Source organism: Cervus canadensis, chromosome 15 (genome assembly GCF_019320065.1).
Source record: "Cervus canadensis isolate Bull #8, Minnesota chromosome 15, ASM1932006v1, whole genome shotgun sequence".
Lineage (NCBI taxonomy): Eukaryota > Metazoa > Chordata > Mammalia > Artiodactyla > Cervidae > Cervus > Cervus canadensis.
In genome coordinates, this window is record NC_057400.1 from 7,305,731 (window position 1) to 7,320,421 (window position 14,691).

The 14,691-nt window shown below is 41.9% G+C and overlaps 1 protein-coding gene across 2 annotated transcripts in view; it reads right to left on the minus strand.

The window, feature by feature from the left end:
- Positions 1-310: 310 nt before the first annotated feature.
- Positions 311-14,691, minus strand: part of CFAP221 (cilia and flagella associated protein 221) — a 120,364-nt gene continuing 105,983 nt past the window's right edge. Inside the window, exons 22-24 of one of the 2 annotated variants that reach the window (XM_043488336.1) lie at positions 11,399-11,491; positions 5,344-5,439; positions 311-605 (exon numbers count right to left, since the gene is read on the minus strand). In XM_043488336.1, the coding sequence (XP_043344271.1) occupies positions 497-605; positions 5,344-5,439; positions 11,399-11,491 (298 nt within the window). In that variant the 3' untranslated portion in view covers positions 311-496. Of the gene's footprint in view, positions 606-5,343; positions 5,440-11,398; positions 11,492-12,498; positions 12,623-14,691 lie in introns of those variants that run through there. The other variant, XM_043488337.1, reaches the window with a different exon arrangement.

The following is a 14,691-nucleotide window of genomic DNA, read 5'->3' on the forward strand; positions in this document are numbered from 1 at the left end:
TATTCATTCCTCCCAGGCCAGGCAGCAAGTTCCAGTCGCCCCACAGTGTCCCCTCCATCTCTGGCCTCCTCGCCTGTGTCTGCTGCTGCACGGCTGCTCAGGAGCCGGTGTCCTCACCAGCACTGCTCTTCCTGGGAGCGGTTCCCAAAGTCAGAGTCAGGGGTGCTCAGGGGCTGTGGGGACTGGCGGGGGAGCACCCCTCCCCAGCTCTTCCAGCCTCTGGCCCCTCCGAAGGGCTCCCAGCCTCTCAGCACTCGGAAGCCTTTGTGCCCACACTAAATCTTGCAGCAAGAAGCTCCAAACACTGCCATCATACTAATGACATTTTATTTTTAAAAAGAAAAAACTATAAGTTTAAAATATGTACATCATCTGTATTTCAGTCTTTTTCTCTAAAACTTTAATTCCCCGGATTAAAATGGCCGGAACATAAGCAGACACAGGACCATGGTGACCTGCAGAGAGGACGTCAGAGGCACTGATCCCCCGGTGGTTTTCATTCCAGGATCAGGTAGGAGCTGAGCGCTTTGCTCCGCAGGTTCTTCATCTCCTCGAGCACCTTCTCTCCGGCCTTCTCCGTTGGCTGTGCCTGGTCTTTCGCCTCTCTAAATACATACATATACACATATATAAAACACAGACCTGATGAGGACCCATCTGGGCACATCCTAAAACAGTCAGTTCACCCAGCACCACCCCGCTTCTGGGTTCAGGGTCACCAGTGATGCCTCACGAAGACAGGAGGAGCTGTTTATACCCAAACACAGTATAAACCATACTTAGCGATCAGTTAGTTACCAGTGAAAACACCTGGCTGGAAGTGATTCAAACCTGATTTCCAGTCTCAGCTGAACTAGGTTCTTAGCAGAGCCAAGTGACCTAAACTCTCAGCCTCTGTTTCCAGAGGTACACGTGGTGGGCATTCCCATCTCTGAGGACTGTTGCAAAGGGGAAATGAGAACTTATGCATGGACATCCTGGCATGATGGCTTCTAAATGCTCAGCGGGCAGGAGCTGAGTCTTTATGAGTAAAGTGGACACACAGTATTTCTGACTCTGACAATGGCTCCAGAAGGTGGGACTCCAGAGGGAGGGTTCTGCACCTGGGTCGAGGAGTGGCTGATGTGGAGCCTGGATGTTGCTGGCATGGTGAAGGGTAGAACTTCCCAAATATCTGGGAGGATAGGATTAGTGTATTTGGCTGAAAGCACAGACGTCTAAGGACGGTAAGCTCAGCTATATGATCTGTCCAGTCAGAAGAATTCAAGAGAAAATTAAGTGCGCCCCTCTGTGCTCTCAGCAGCAGGGTGGACAACAGTGAGGACACAGAAGCCGCCTAAGTGTCCATGAGCAGAGGAATGGATAAAGAGTACGTGGCACATACACACACCGGAATATTACTCAGCCATGAAAAAGTATGAAATAATGCCATTCGCAGCAACATGGATGGGCCCTGAGATTATTATCTATCTATCTCTCTATCTATCTATCTAAGTGCAGTAAGTCAGGAGAGAAAGACAAATACCATAGGATATCACTCACATGTGGAACATAAAAAATTAATACAGAACTTACTTACAAAATAGAAACAGACTCACAGACATAGGGAACAGACCTGTGGTTGCCAACGGGGAGGGGGTGGGGGAGGGATGGACGGGAATTTGGGGTGAGCCGATGCAAACAGTACGGAGAGAATGGACAAACAAGGTCCTACTTGCAGCACAGGGCACTATACTCAGTACCCTGGGATAAACCATAATAGAAAAGAACACGAACAAGAATATATGTATATTATAACCGAATCACCTTGCTGGGCAGCAGAAATTAACACAACACTGGAAATCAACTATACTTCAATAAAACCAGAAAAATAAAATTAAGTGCTTGTGAGATATCTCCTAAGGAGCATGAAACTGCCTAAAGTTTTGGCAAATGCCTGAAAGTTTTGAAAAAGGAGAGATATTTCAAAATGAAAAATTAAAACTTCCCTAATGCATATAATTAAAAAATTTAATTGATACCACTTTAGGAAATCAGTCTAAAAATATGTAGTTCATGTCAGCCCTTAAATATATTAATGGCTGAGTGATATTGTGACAATCTAAGGGGAGCTGAATGATGTGTCAGCAACTAAAGTCACTCACACAGTTTCTTGGATATTTTGCAGTATAATTCTCTTTAGTAGGTCTTGAGAGGGTGAGATCACCATCAAGATAGCAAGGAAGCTCTTGGGTTGATTACAGCCTTCAAGAAGGAGCAGATGATTCTTTGCATCCATGAAAATAGGTGTTTGCCAGAAACCAAGTTGACAGCAGTCTTCACGGGGACATTAAGTATCATTGATGTGTTTTTTATTTCTGTCCCTGTCTGACCAGCTCCCATGTGTGTCTGCTGACACTCTGTCTGCTTCCAGCTGAAGCTGAAGGAGGTGAAGAAAAGCACAAGTAAGGACTGGGAAGACAGACCGAGCGTCGGGTCATGCTGAGTTTGCATGGAGAGAATTTCAGAACTGAGTCCCTGCCGCAGCGCTCAGGGAACCCTACTCAATACCCTGTAACAACCTATAAGGGAAGAGAATCTGAAAAAAGGATACACACACGTGTGTGAGAATCCCATGGGCAGAGGAGCCTGGTGGGCTACAGTCCGTAGTGTCCTGCAGAGCTGGACGTGACTGGAGCGACTTAGCGCACACACGTGGTGGTGGCTTGGTTGGTAAGTTGTGTCTGACTCTTGGGACCCCGGCTTCTCTGTCCATGGGGTTTCCCAGGTAAGAATACTGGGGGGGGCTGCCGTTTCCTTCCCCATATTTCATATATATATACATATACACACACACAATCACTGTGCTGTATACCTTAAACTAATACAACATTGTAAATCAATTATACTCCAATAAAAATTTGAAAAAAATCATCTGTGAGATATCATTGGAATACTATGCAGCCGATAAACTCATAATTGATAATTTTGGCACATGAAAAAAGGTACAAAAATAATTTAAACTGCAAAACAGGTGAATTCAAAATGCCATGGATCTATTTACTGAAAATGTGTGAAATGTATGTGTGTTTTGAAAAAAAATAATAGCTGGTGTGCAGAAAATGCTTAGAGTTTATTGTTTTTTCTGTTTTTTGTGTTTTTGGTAAAGTGGCTGAAATACATTAAAAAAGAAAAGAGAATTTTCTTCTTTGGGTGAAGATATATAAAGTAATAAGTTCTATTTCATTTAATACTCATTTGATAATCAAATGGCATTTGATATTACTTTCTGTAGTCAAAATGGTGAAAAAAACCAGGTGAAACAGCAAGTAAACAATGAGGTATTGGATATTACCCTGCTCATGGGGCAAACTGGTCTAAGTACAGGGGCAATTTTTCAAACTGAAAAAAAAAGGTTTTATTTAAAACTCTTAGCCATATGTTTGAAACCTGAAACAAAATGCAAAGTGCATCTCTTTGTTGAGGCATCAGATGTACTATGTAGTGTAACATATTTTGTTGCTAAATAGCTGATTAAAACAGATGCTCACTGAAATTCTATTAAAATTTTGTTTCTCTAAATTTTGTTTTAGAAGCTGCTAATCTACTTTCTGAGAAGTGCTAGTTTGCTATAGGTTTCCGTTACTGTTGCAAATGAACCAAAGGAACCCCTTGCTCCTTTAAGATATGTGGGCATTCCTTTCTGAAAAGGCAGGGCCTCCTCCAAACACCCTGAACAAAGAAGACAGACTAAAAACTTACAGCATACACAAGGAAGGGTAATTATCCTTAATATATGAGGCACTCTTACAAATAAGAAAAAGATAAAGACTTTCTGCAATACAGGCAAAAAAAGCCCCCCATAAAAGAAGAAAAATATTTGATAAGTGTAGGAAAGTTTTTACCATCACTCATAAACGAAGAAGTTAAAATTAAAACAATAATGTGGTCATTAACAACCTATCATATTGGAAAAGAAGAAAAAAACGACTGATAATATTCCACATTGTTCAGGGCATTTGAATGTGGGCATCCTGACCTCTGCTGGTAGGACGTTTGTTGATATTTTCCTGGATGGTCCAAAGCACTATGTATTAAAACCTTAAAATGAACATGGATTTAGTATTTATGTTTCAAAGTTTATCCTAAGGAGACAGTCTGATAAGTTTGCTAGGAATTATGGCACAAGGAAATCTGTTGCAGCCCTATTGGCAAGAGCAAAACATTGAAGAGTTAACATGATCATCAGGAGAAAGATTGGTTAGCACATGATGGTATATCTACCAGTAAGATATAAAGGTGGATGTCTATATTTATAAACATATGATAACAATATGCTAAATGAAAGTCTAGAAGATAAAACAATATGAACAATATGATAGAATTCACTTAAACACATACAGTTGGCCCTTTGTGCCCACAGGTCCAGCATTTTCAGACTCAACCAACCCCCAGGTGGAAAAAAAATATGAGAAAGTTACAAAAAGCAAAACTTGAATTTGCTGCATGTTGAAAATTATTTAAAAATCATTTACACTGGATGAGGTATTATAAGTAATGCAGAGATGATTTAAAGTACAGGAGGATGTGCATAGGTTATATGCAAATTCTATGCCATTGTACATAAGGGACTTGAGCATCCACAGATTTTAGTACCCAGGCTGGGGGGTGTCCTGGAACTAATCCCCCATGGATACCATGGGACGACTGTATATACAGATTGTATATACAAAATACAGTAGGTGTTTGTGTGTTATTTAAATAATTAAAGTATTAATACTTGGAAGACCACATACCAAAATGTACAAGGTACTGCCCCTGGGTGGTAGGATTATTGTTTTTATTTCATTCTTTATATTTTTCTATATTTCCTAACATTTTAGTAATTTAAAAAGACTTAAATAATTCTAAAAAGATGTCTGGAATTTCAAACTTACAAACCATATGAACTGTAGTGGTTATTTCCTTTACCAAAGTATTCTTCAAAACCAAGTTCTGAAGGATGATGCTAATGTCTGCCTAGCTAGCTGTCCCTGATGCAGAGACGCAGGAAAGGGTTCACATGTGTAGGGCAAGCACCGGAGAGGTGTCCTCACATCGGCATCTCATGGAATCCTCACAACCGCCCGGGAGAGAGGTTTTGTTTTCTGCACATTATGAATGGGGAGACTGAGGCCCAGTGACTGAAGATAAGCAATGAGGCTGGAGGTGGCATGGCTGGTACATAGGATACATGTCTAAACACCTAAAGCACTGGAAACGTGTCTCTTTGGACATGTTTTTAGATTCAGACAGTTCTGGATGTCATGTAGGACAAATTTTATCCTGGGCTACCTCTTCCTAAGGCATAAAGCATCCACTTACTTCTCCTTCTTGGTGTCCCTGTAGTCCAGCATTGGGAATTCTGCTTCGATCATTTCTGGAGTCAGCATAATGTCCATACTCTGTTCACAGAGCTCACTGAAAGGAATAACATAGAAAAGTACTGCAATCATTTAAGAGTTACAGGATTCCTTCAACATTACTCACACCTATACTTCTTGGATCTACGTTAAAGAAAGTATAAGACTGATAAATAGCTTTCTATCAACCAACAACAGTAGGAATGGTTATTTATAAGCAGAGAATAACAAGCAGTTTAAAAATGGGGTTTGTTGGAGAAGGAGATGGCAACCCACTCCAGTATTCTTGCCTGGGAAATCCCATGGACAGAGGAGCCTGGCAGGCTACAGTCCATGGGGTCGCAAGAGACAGACACAACTTGGTGACTAAATCACCACCACCAAAGATATATCTGGATACTTTTGCTTAACATAATGTGTTGGAGAATCATTTGTCTTATCATGTGAATCAGTAACTCATTATTTTCTAGTCCCAGATATATCACATTCTCCAGTTGGTGGACATTTGCTTCTTTCTAGCTTTTAACTCGAATGGATAAGGTTGCTATGAACATTTTTTTTTTTCCAAATCTATTATGTGGATATATGGTTCATTTCATTTCATATTATCTCTTGGATAAAACCTTTAGGAGTGACACTTCTAGACCCACACATATACAGTGAATTGATAATTCACCTTTATTGTGGTATAACTGAAGTATACCAAACTTCACTAGGTTGGGCATATATATACCCTCTTGATCATGATAAATATTCCCATCATTTTCCTGTGTATCCTGTGTCAAGTATCTGTAATCCATTTACATTTAAACACCCCGTCATAGGAACACATGATTTGCTTTCTGACACTATAGTTTGCATTCTGTAGACTTTCATATAAATGAAATAACACAATATGTGTTTTATTTTTCCTGGCATAGTTCTTTCACTCAGCATAAAGATTTTGAGGAATGGTCCACATTATTGTGCATTTCTGTAACTCTTTCTTTTCATTGCTGAGTAGTATTTCATTGATATACCACTATTTGCTTATCTATTCAACTGTTTATGAATATTTGGATTTTCCAATAGTTTCTGGCTATTACAAATAAAGCTGCAATGAATATTTACATATATAAAAAATAAAAATAAAAATGGGGTTTGTTGTTGTAGTTGTTGATGTTCAGTGGCTAAGTCATGTCTGATGCTTTGCAGCCTCAGGGCCTGTAGCACGCTAGGTGCCTCTGTCCTCCACTACCTCCTGATGTTGTTCAGTGGCCAAGTCACGTCTGACTCTTTGTGACCCCACGGACTGCAGCAGAACAGGCTTCCCTGACCTTCACTATCTCCTGGAGTTTGCTCAAACTCATATCCATTGAGTTGATGATGCCATCCAACCATCTCATCCTCTGTCACCCCCTTCTCCTCCTGTCCTCAATCTTTCCCAGCATCAGGGTCTTTTCCAATGAGTCGGCTCTTTTCATCAGGTGGCCAAAGTATTGGAGCTTCAGCTTCAGCATCAGTCCTTCCAATAGATATTCAGGGTTGCCTTTCTTTAGGATTGACTGGTCTGATTTCCTTGCTGTCCAAGGAACTCTGAAGAATCTTCTCTAGCACTACAGTTCAAAAGCATCAATTCTTTGGTGCTCAGCCTTCTTTATGGTCCAACTCTCACAGCCATATATGACTACTGGGAAAAACCACAGCTTTGACTATACAAAGTCAAAGTGATGTCTCTGCTTTTCAATACACTGTCTAGGTGTGTCATAGCTTTCCTTCCAAGAAGCAAGCGTCTTTTAATTTCATAGCTACAGTCACTGTCCACAGTGATTTTGGAGCTCAAGAAAATAAAACCGGTCTCTGCTTCCAGTTTTTCCCCTTCTATTTACCATGAAGTGATGGGATCAGATGCCATGGTCTTAATTTTTTTTGATACTGAGTTTCAAGCCAGATTTTTTCATTCTCCTCTTTCACCCTCATCAAGAGGCTCTTTTATTCCTCTTCACTTTCTGCCATTAGAGTGGTGTCATCTGCATATCTGAGGTTGTTGATATTTCTCCTGGTAATCTTGATTCCAGCTTGTGATTTATCCAGCCCGGCATTTTGCATGATGTTCTCTGCCTAGGAGTTAAATAAGCAGGGTGACAATATACAGCCTTGTCATACTTCTTTCCCAATTTTGAACCAGCTGTTTCATGTCCAGTTCTAATTGCTGTTTGTTGACCCACACACAGGTTTCTCAGGGGACAGGGAAGGTGGTCTGGTACTCCCGTCTCTTTAAGAATTTTCCACAGTCTGCTGTGGTGCACAAAGTCAAAGGCTTTAGCAAAGTCAAGGAAGCAGATATTCTTCTGGAATTCCCTTGCTTTCTCCAATGAATGCTGGCAATTCAATCTCTGGTTCCTCTGCCTTTTCTAAACCCGGCTTGTACACCTGCAAGTTCTCAGTTCACCTGCAAGTTCTCAGTTCACATGCTGTTAAACCCTAGCTTGAAGGATTTTGAGCATAACCTTGCTAGTATGTGAAATGAGCACAACTGTCTGGTAGTTTGAACATTCTTTGGCATTGCCTGTCTTTGGGACTGGAATGAAAACTGACCTTTTTCAGCCCTGTGGCCACTGCTGAGTTTTCCAAATTTGCTGGAATATTGAGTGCAACACTTTAACAGCATCATCTTTTAGGATTTTAAATAACTCAGCTGGAATTCCATCACCTTCACTAGCTTTGTTCGTAATAATGCTTTCTAAAGCCCACTTGACTTCACACTCCAGGATGTCTGGTTCTAGGTGAGTGAGCACACCATCGTGGTTATCCAGGTCTTTAAGACTTTTTTGTATAGTTCTTCTGTGTATTCTTGCCACCTCTTCTTAATCTCTTCTGCTTTTGTTAGGTCCTTACCGTTTCTGTCCTTTATTGTGCCTGTCCTTGCATGAAGTATTCCCTGATAGCTCCAATTTTCTTGAAGAGATCGCTAGTCTTTCTCATTCTATTGTTTTCCTCTATTTCTTTGCATTGTTCATTTAAGAAGGCCCTCTTCTCTTTCCTTGATATCCTCTGGAACTCTGCATTCAATTGAGTAATCTACCCCTTTCTCCCCTGCCTCTCACTGTTCTTCTTTCCTCAGCTGGTCATAGCAAATACCCTTTTCCAATGACACAAGAGATGACTGCACATGGACATCTCTGGATGGTCAAAACTGAAATTAGATTGATTACGTTCTTTGCAGTGGAAGATGCAAAAGCTCTATACGGTCAGTAAAAACTAGACCGGAGCTGACTGTGAGACTCAGATCATGAACTCCTTATTGCAAAATTCAGGCTTAAATTGAAGAAAGTAGGGAAAACCACTAGACCCTTCAGGTAAGACCTAAATCAAATCCCTTTTGATTATACAGTGGAGGTGATGAAAAGATTCAAAGGACTAGATCTGGTAGACAGACAGCCTGAAGAACTATGGATGTAAGTTCACAACATTGTACAGGAGGTGGTGATCAAAACCATCCCCAAGTAAAGGAAAAATGGGGTTACAGAATGCATATTGTTTGCAGGTGTACATGCAACATTTACCAATATTGACCGTATCTTGGACCGTAAGGAAAGCATGAATATTTCAAAAGGTTGAAATCATTCTGAGAATGTTCTGTAACCACAATGGAATTAGATTAGAAATCAATAGCAAAGAAGATAACCAAAAAATCCACAACTGCTTTAAAAAGAAAACAATATGCTTCTAAATAATCTACAGGTGAGAGAAGAAATTACAGGGATTGAGGTTATTTTTATCTTGAGGTCTGCTACCTGTTACAGCAGGGGTCAGGAAACTTTTTCAGTAAAGGCCTCAGTCGGTCTCTTTACAATTAGCTTCCCAGGTGGCACTAGTGATAAATAATCCGTCTGCCAATGCAGGAGCCATAAGAGACACTGGTTTGATCCCTGGGTCAGGAAAATCCGCTGGAGAAGAGAATGGCACCCTACCCCAGTATTCTTGCCTGGAGAATCCCACGGACAGAGGAACCTGGCGGGCTGCAGTCCACAGGGTCGCAAAGAGCTGGACATCCTGAGCGACTTAGCGTGCGCGCACACTGTTGCGGCATGAAAGAAGTCGTGGAAAACATTCAAGTGAATGAGTGTGGCTGTGTTTCAATAAGACGGGTGTTTTGCAAAAATGGGTGGTAGGCCAGATTTGGCTGTTTGTGGACCCCTGGCCTGGCGCTTGGTTGTCTACCAGTTACAGCTGGGTCACTGCAAGTGTGAGTTCCAGCTCCAGGAAGCAGGGAGAGAGTCTGCAGGAGGTAAACCCCGCTCCATCCCGGTCCTGCCCTCAGGAGGACATCTCACGTCTTCTCCTGCCCTCCTGGTAAAGGCCGAGTCGCATGGATGACCTAACTCAGGTGACACTGAGCCTCCAGTTTCAACAATTCTATTTCTGTAGAAGAGGAGACAATTATTTTGAGTGGCTGTCTCTGCTACACTCAAATAGAAATGCCTCCAAGACCAACAGAGGCTTCAAAATTTAGAATTACAAACAGGAACCCTCTCCTCACAGCAAAACATACACAGAGGTGGGCAGAGCCGTATTCTGTTTGGGAAAACACCCTTGTAAACTGCACAAAGGCACTCCGATCGCCTCATCTTTGCTAAGCGGCTGCTCTGTGCCAACCTTGATGCTGGTGATTTACAAGACAGTGATTTGCAAAACTGCTTCCCGTTAGCAGTTTCCTCATCTCCAAAGTGTGGAAAATAAGAAGACCTCATTGCTGGAGTGAATGGAACTCTTGCCAAGCGCTGGGCCTGACTCACATTTAATGCTCAGTAAATGTTGCTGCTACAACTACCCTCCTCCTCCTCCTCCTCCTCTTCCTTAATTGACAACCCCTGTGAAGTAGGAACGACTGTTCTCATTTCAAAGATGAGGAAACTGACTCATGAGTCTGCACATTAGTGAGGTATTGACTCCTGAGTCTGAACATCAGTGCTGAACAGGGAGGGGCCTGCAGAGCATCCCCTCACCTGCCTCCCCAAACTGAATGTCACCCCTGCCACCCACGTGGCTGCAGCATCCTCAGGAAACGCCCGCATGCTCTGGGGTTCGAGTAGCAGACACTCCACTTCCCTGTTCAGACCTGGGCTCTAAGCCTCAGACGTCCAAGTATTGCCAAGTACCACCGCTTGTGGGCAGGTCTCACAAAAGCCAGTATTTAGTCCTTCACTCACTGGTTATTTACAGGGAGAAATATTAAAGTGGGCGTGCTGTGCCAAGTCGCTTCAGTCCTGTCTGACCCTTGCAACCCCATGAATTGTAGCCTGACGGGTTCCTCTGTCCATGGGATTCTCCAGGTAAGAATACTGGAGGGGGTTGCCATTTCCTTCTCCAGGGGATCATCCCAACCCAGGAATCAAACCCACGTTTCTTATGTCTCCTGCATTGGCAGACGTGTTCTTTACCCCTAGCACCACCTGGGAAGAGCCAAAGTGGGCGTGGCCACAGCAGATTCAAGGACACATTCTCATTGGATGTTGGATGCTCATCAGTAAAATAAAATTTAAGTGCCTTCGTTTGGAGGCTATTTTTCTTTTTCCTTAATTTTTTTTGTTTGTTTTTTATTTACTTTGGGGCTCCTAGGTTTCTTTTTTCCCCTTTTTTCTTAAAATTTTTGTTTTTGACTTTTCTTTTAAAAATATTTTATTTGTTTGGGGTGGGAGCTATATTTTTCTTGCCCCTCCAAATCCTACCTGCCCTCTGAATACTAACCCAAGTGCATGTGATTCTGCAGCCTTGGAAGTCCACTTAGCACCCACTCTGCTCACCCCTCCTTGAGCACCTGCAGCACTGAAAGGCCAGCCAGTTTGAGACCTGAGACTATTTATTATTCTCCACCACGAATCCAGCATCTTATCTGCTGAGGGTCTGGCTGAGTGTCAGCCGTGTCTTGGCGGGGCTGCAAGCTCAGGTGCTGCGTGCTCCTTGGAAATCTCTCAGAGCACCTGGCATGTTTCTGGAACATAGACGACAGTAGAGACCACAGGTAAAAAAAGTACCGTTCAGCTGTCTCCATCCTGTCTTCTTCTGGCAAGGCGTCAAGAACGGCAGGGACGTCGACAGGCAGCATGGTCAGGTTGAAGGAATTACAGCTGAGGAAAGAGCACAGGGATATGTGACCACGTTAGTAGTCTCGGGGTCTTCACACAACCTTCTAAAGCACTTCTATTTTACCTATTTTATGCTACCATCCTGTCCTCTTCACCCCTGGAGACCCACCCATGTCTCCCTAGAGGTACAGGCAGGGGGTGGGTGGTGGTGATGAAAGTAAAAAGTGAAAGCATTACTAGCTCAGTTGCGTCTGACTCTTTGTGACCCCGTGGACTGGAGCCTGCCAGGCTCCTCTGTCCATGGAATTCTCCAGGCAAGAATACTGGAGTGGGTTGCCATTTTCTACTCCAAGGGATCTTCCTGACCCAGAGACTGAACCTGGGTCTCCTGCATTGCAGGCTGTGAGGGGTACTGGTCAAATCCAAAAGAATGGTGCTAAATAAGATACTTCCCAGAGCTTAGGAAAAGAATTTTCAAATGTGTAGTATCTAAACTTACTTTATTTCCTGGGGGTGGAGGTGCGGTGGGGCAGCTAGATAGTTTACTTTTTGTTCCTAATATTTTTTTCCCACATTTATACTCTTCCTTAGTGGTTTATTCAATTTCAGACCTCCTCCCCACCTCCTTACATATTGTTTGGTATTATAACTTTAGAGTTTTACATAAAAATTACTGGGTATCGAGGACATTAAAAGCACTGAGATGGGGAGGAAAAAACAGTTTGTTAATTTTAAAGTTGACAATATATTTCTGTTTCAAGTTGGTGGAATAAACACTCATCTTTCAAAAATTTTTCCTTTTTTTGGTCTCAACTCCTCACACACCTCTCAAATGCTATTAGAAGAATAAAAACTGAACACACAACAGCAAAGGGAATAGGGAAAAAGTCACAAATGGATATACATTTTTAATAATTTTTCAGAATAAGCTTCGAGAAGCTGGGAGGAGTGCTGTCTCATAAAAAAGAGTGAAAAATGACCCATGGCAGGAAACTGACCTTACCGGCCCTGCAGGTGGCTGGGATGGGAAACCAGGGGGATTAATGGAAGCCTCCTTGGTGTGTGCAGATATGCCTTGGAGATAAGTTTCTTCTTGTTTAATAAGCAAAAATGTGCCTGGCCCCCCAAGCACAGGGCTTGGTTGAGTGCAGCTACGGCCCATGGTTTTTACAGCTGTGAAAAGAGTGAGGAGGATCTTTATCAGCTAATGTGGAGTGATTTTCAGGGGACGTTATAAGTGAAAACAGCAAAATACAGAGGAGCTTCTCCAGTGTGCCACTTTGTGAATAAGAAGAGGGGAAACATGAAAATACATATATTCTGCTTAGCATTACGAAGAGAAACATGGGAATGGTGTTAGAAGACCTAGCTGGCTACCAACAAGGGTGGAAGGGAGGTGGGATGGAGTGACCCGTGTCTGAGTCTGACTTCTTGTGTAGCTGTGAATTTGGTTAGCATGTTAATATTCTACATATTCAAAAAATAAAATTAAATCAGTATGAAAGGGAGGAGTGAGTGAGTGGTAGTTGCTCAGCCGTGTCTGACTCTTTGCAACCCCAGGGACTGTAGCCTGCCAGACTCCTCTGTCCATGGGATTCTCCAGGCAAGAATACTGCAGAGGGTTGCCATTTCCTTCTCTAACGAAAGGGAGGAAAAGCCCCTAAACTGAAAGCAAACTGAAACACATAAAATTTCATATGAATTCCATAAGCACAGTGGAGGGGAAAACAGAGAGAAAGAGGAAGGGAGAGAAAGAAAAAAGAAAGGAGAAAAGGAAGGAGTTATAGTCAATATCCTGTAATAACCTATAATAGGAAAAAGAATCTGGAAAGGAATATATATATATATAGCTGTATCACTTTGCTGTACACCTAAAACTTTGTCAATCAAATATACTTCAATTAAAAAATACTTAAAAAAAGAGAAAAGGAGTAATCCAAATAATTCATAAATACAGTATTTGAATATATATCCACGTCTTGGATAGAATGGGGGTAGGGAGAAAACTGCAAATAAATCTTGAACTCTATTTACTATGCTTGTTTATTAAAGTGGTTATAGGTGAAGTCATTCTGAAAATATTTTCAACATTCTATAAAACTGAGCGAGTAAATGTCTTAGGAAGCCAGGGTTCTCACAGAGGAAGAAGAGACAGATAACTAAGCAACTCCATGAGTGTGGGCTGGGATTATAAGCACCAGCGTAGATTCATGATTTCCAAAATGGGGATAGGTGTGTTTAAGTGTGTGTATGTGCACATGTATATGTGCATATGTGTATAGATGTACGTGGTCATGCATTTTTGTATGGCTATGTACATATGGGTGAGTGTATATGTATATACATGCACTTCCCCACACTCTGGATTGTCTGCTGAGGAGGCCAAGAAACAACACCCCTCCACCCCCAGGGGCAGTGTGTTCACCAGGAACCTAGATTTTGGTCTCTAATACCATTCCTCACCAAAAGGGACCTGGCCTCCACCACCCAGAGATTAACCTTATTTACTGACTTTATGACAAAGAATGCAGGTTCTAATGGACAGTCCCACTGAGATCTCCAAGTGCATGTAGCTGAGGAAGGAATAGAAGGTGGGAGCCTGGACCACTCTTCCAAGGCCAGGCTGGTCTGGAAGACAGAATAGCAATAACTAAAGGTTTTTCATGAGACCAAACTCATCTAATTTTTAAATCCTGAGACCATGTCCCTCTTACTTTTCTACGTGTTAATGCGCTCCTCTGGAACTGAAAGGGTGGTGACAGTGGATGGTGTTTGGGTGTTATATTTTGCTTTGTTTTGTTTCATGTCTTTCTTGGAAAAGTAAAACTCCGACAACCCTGAGTCAGTTCCTAAGATTCTTCTGGACACTTCACCCATCTATGACATCGCAAAGTCTGGCACCGCTGGATTATTAATAGGTAATTTCTTCATTGATGCTGACTCAGATTTCATGGGAGTCACAGAGACTCAATAAATTCTTTCTGAATTTATTAAAGAGCAGAGAACCCAAGTGAGCTGTTTTGATTATTATGAATGCAAAAATGACTTGGAATAAATAAACATTAAATAACATTGCATGATTTAACAAAAAGCATAACTCTCAGCAGCAAAAATACAGGGGAAATACCGGCTAAGAAACAGGTAATCTATTCAAGAACAATGACTGCAAGTTGGAATATCATTAGTGGGTCTGTGGGAAGTTAAAAAGGAATACCATTATTATTCTGTAACTCTTTTAGAAA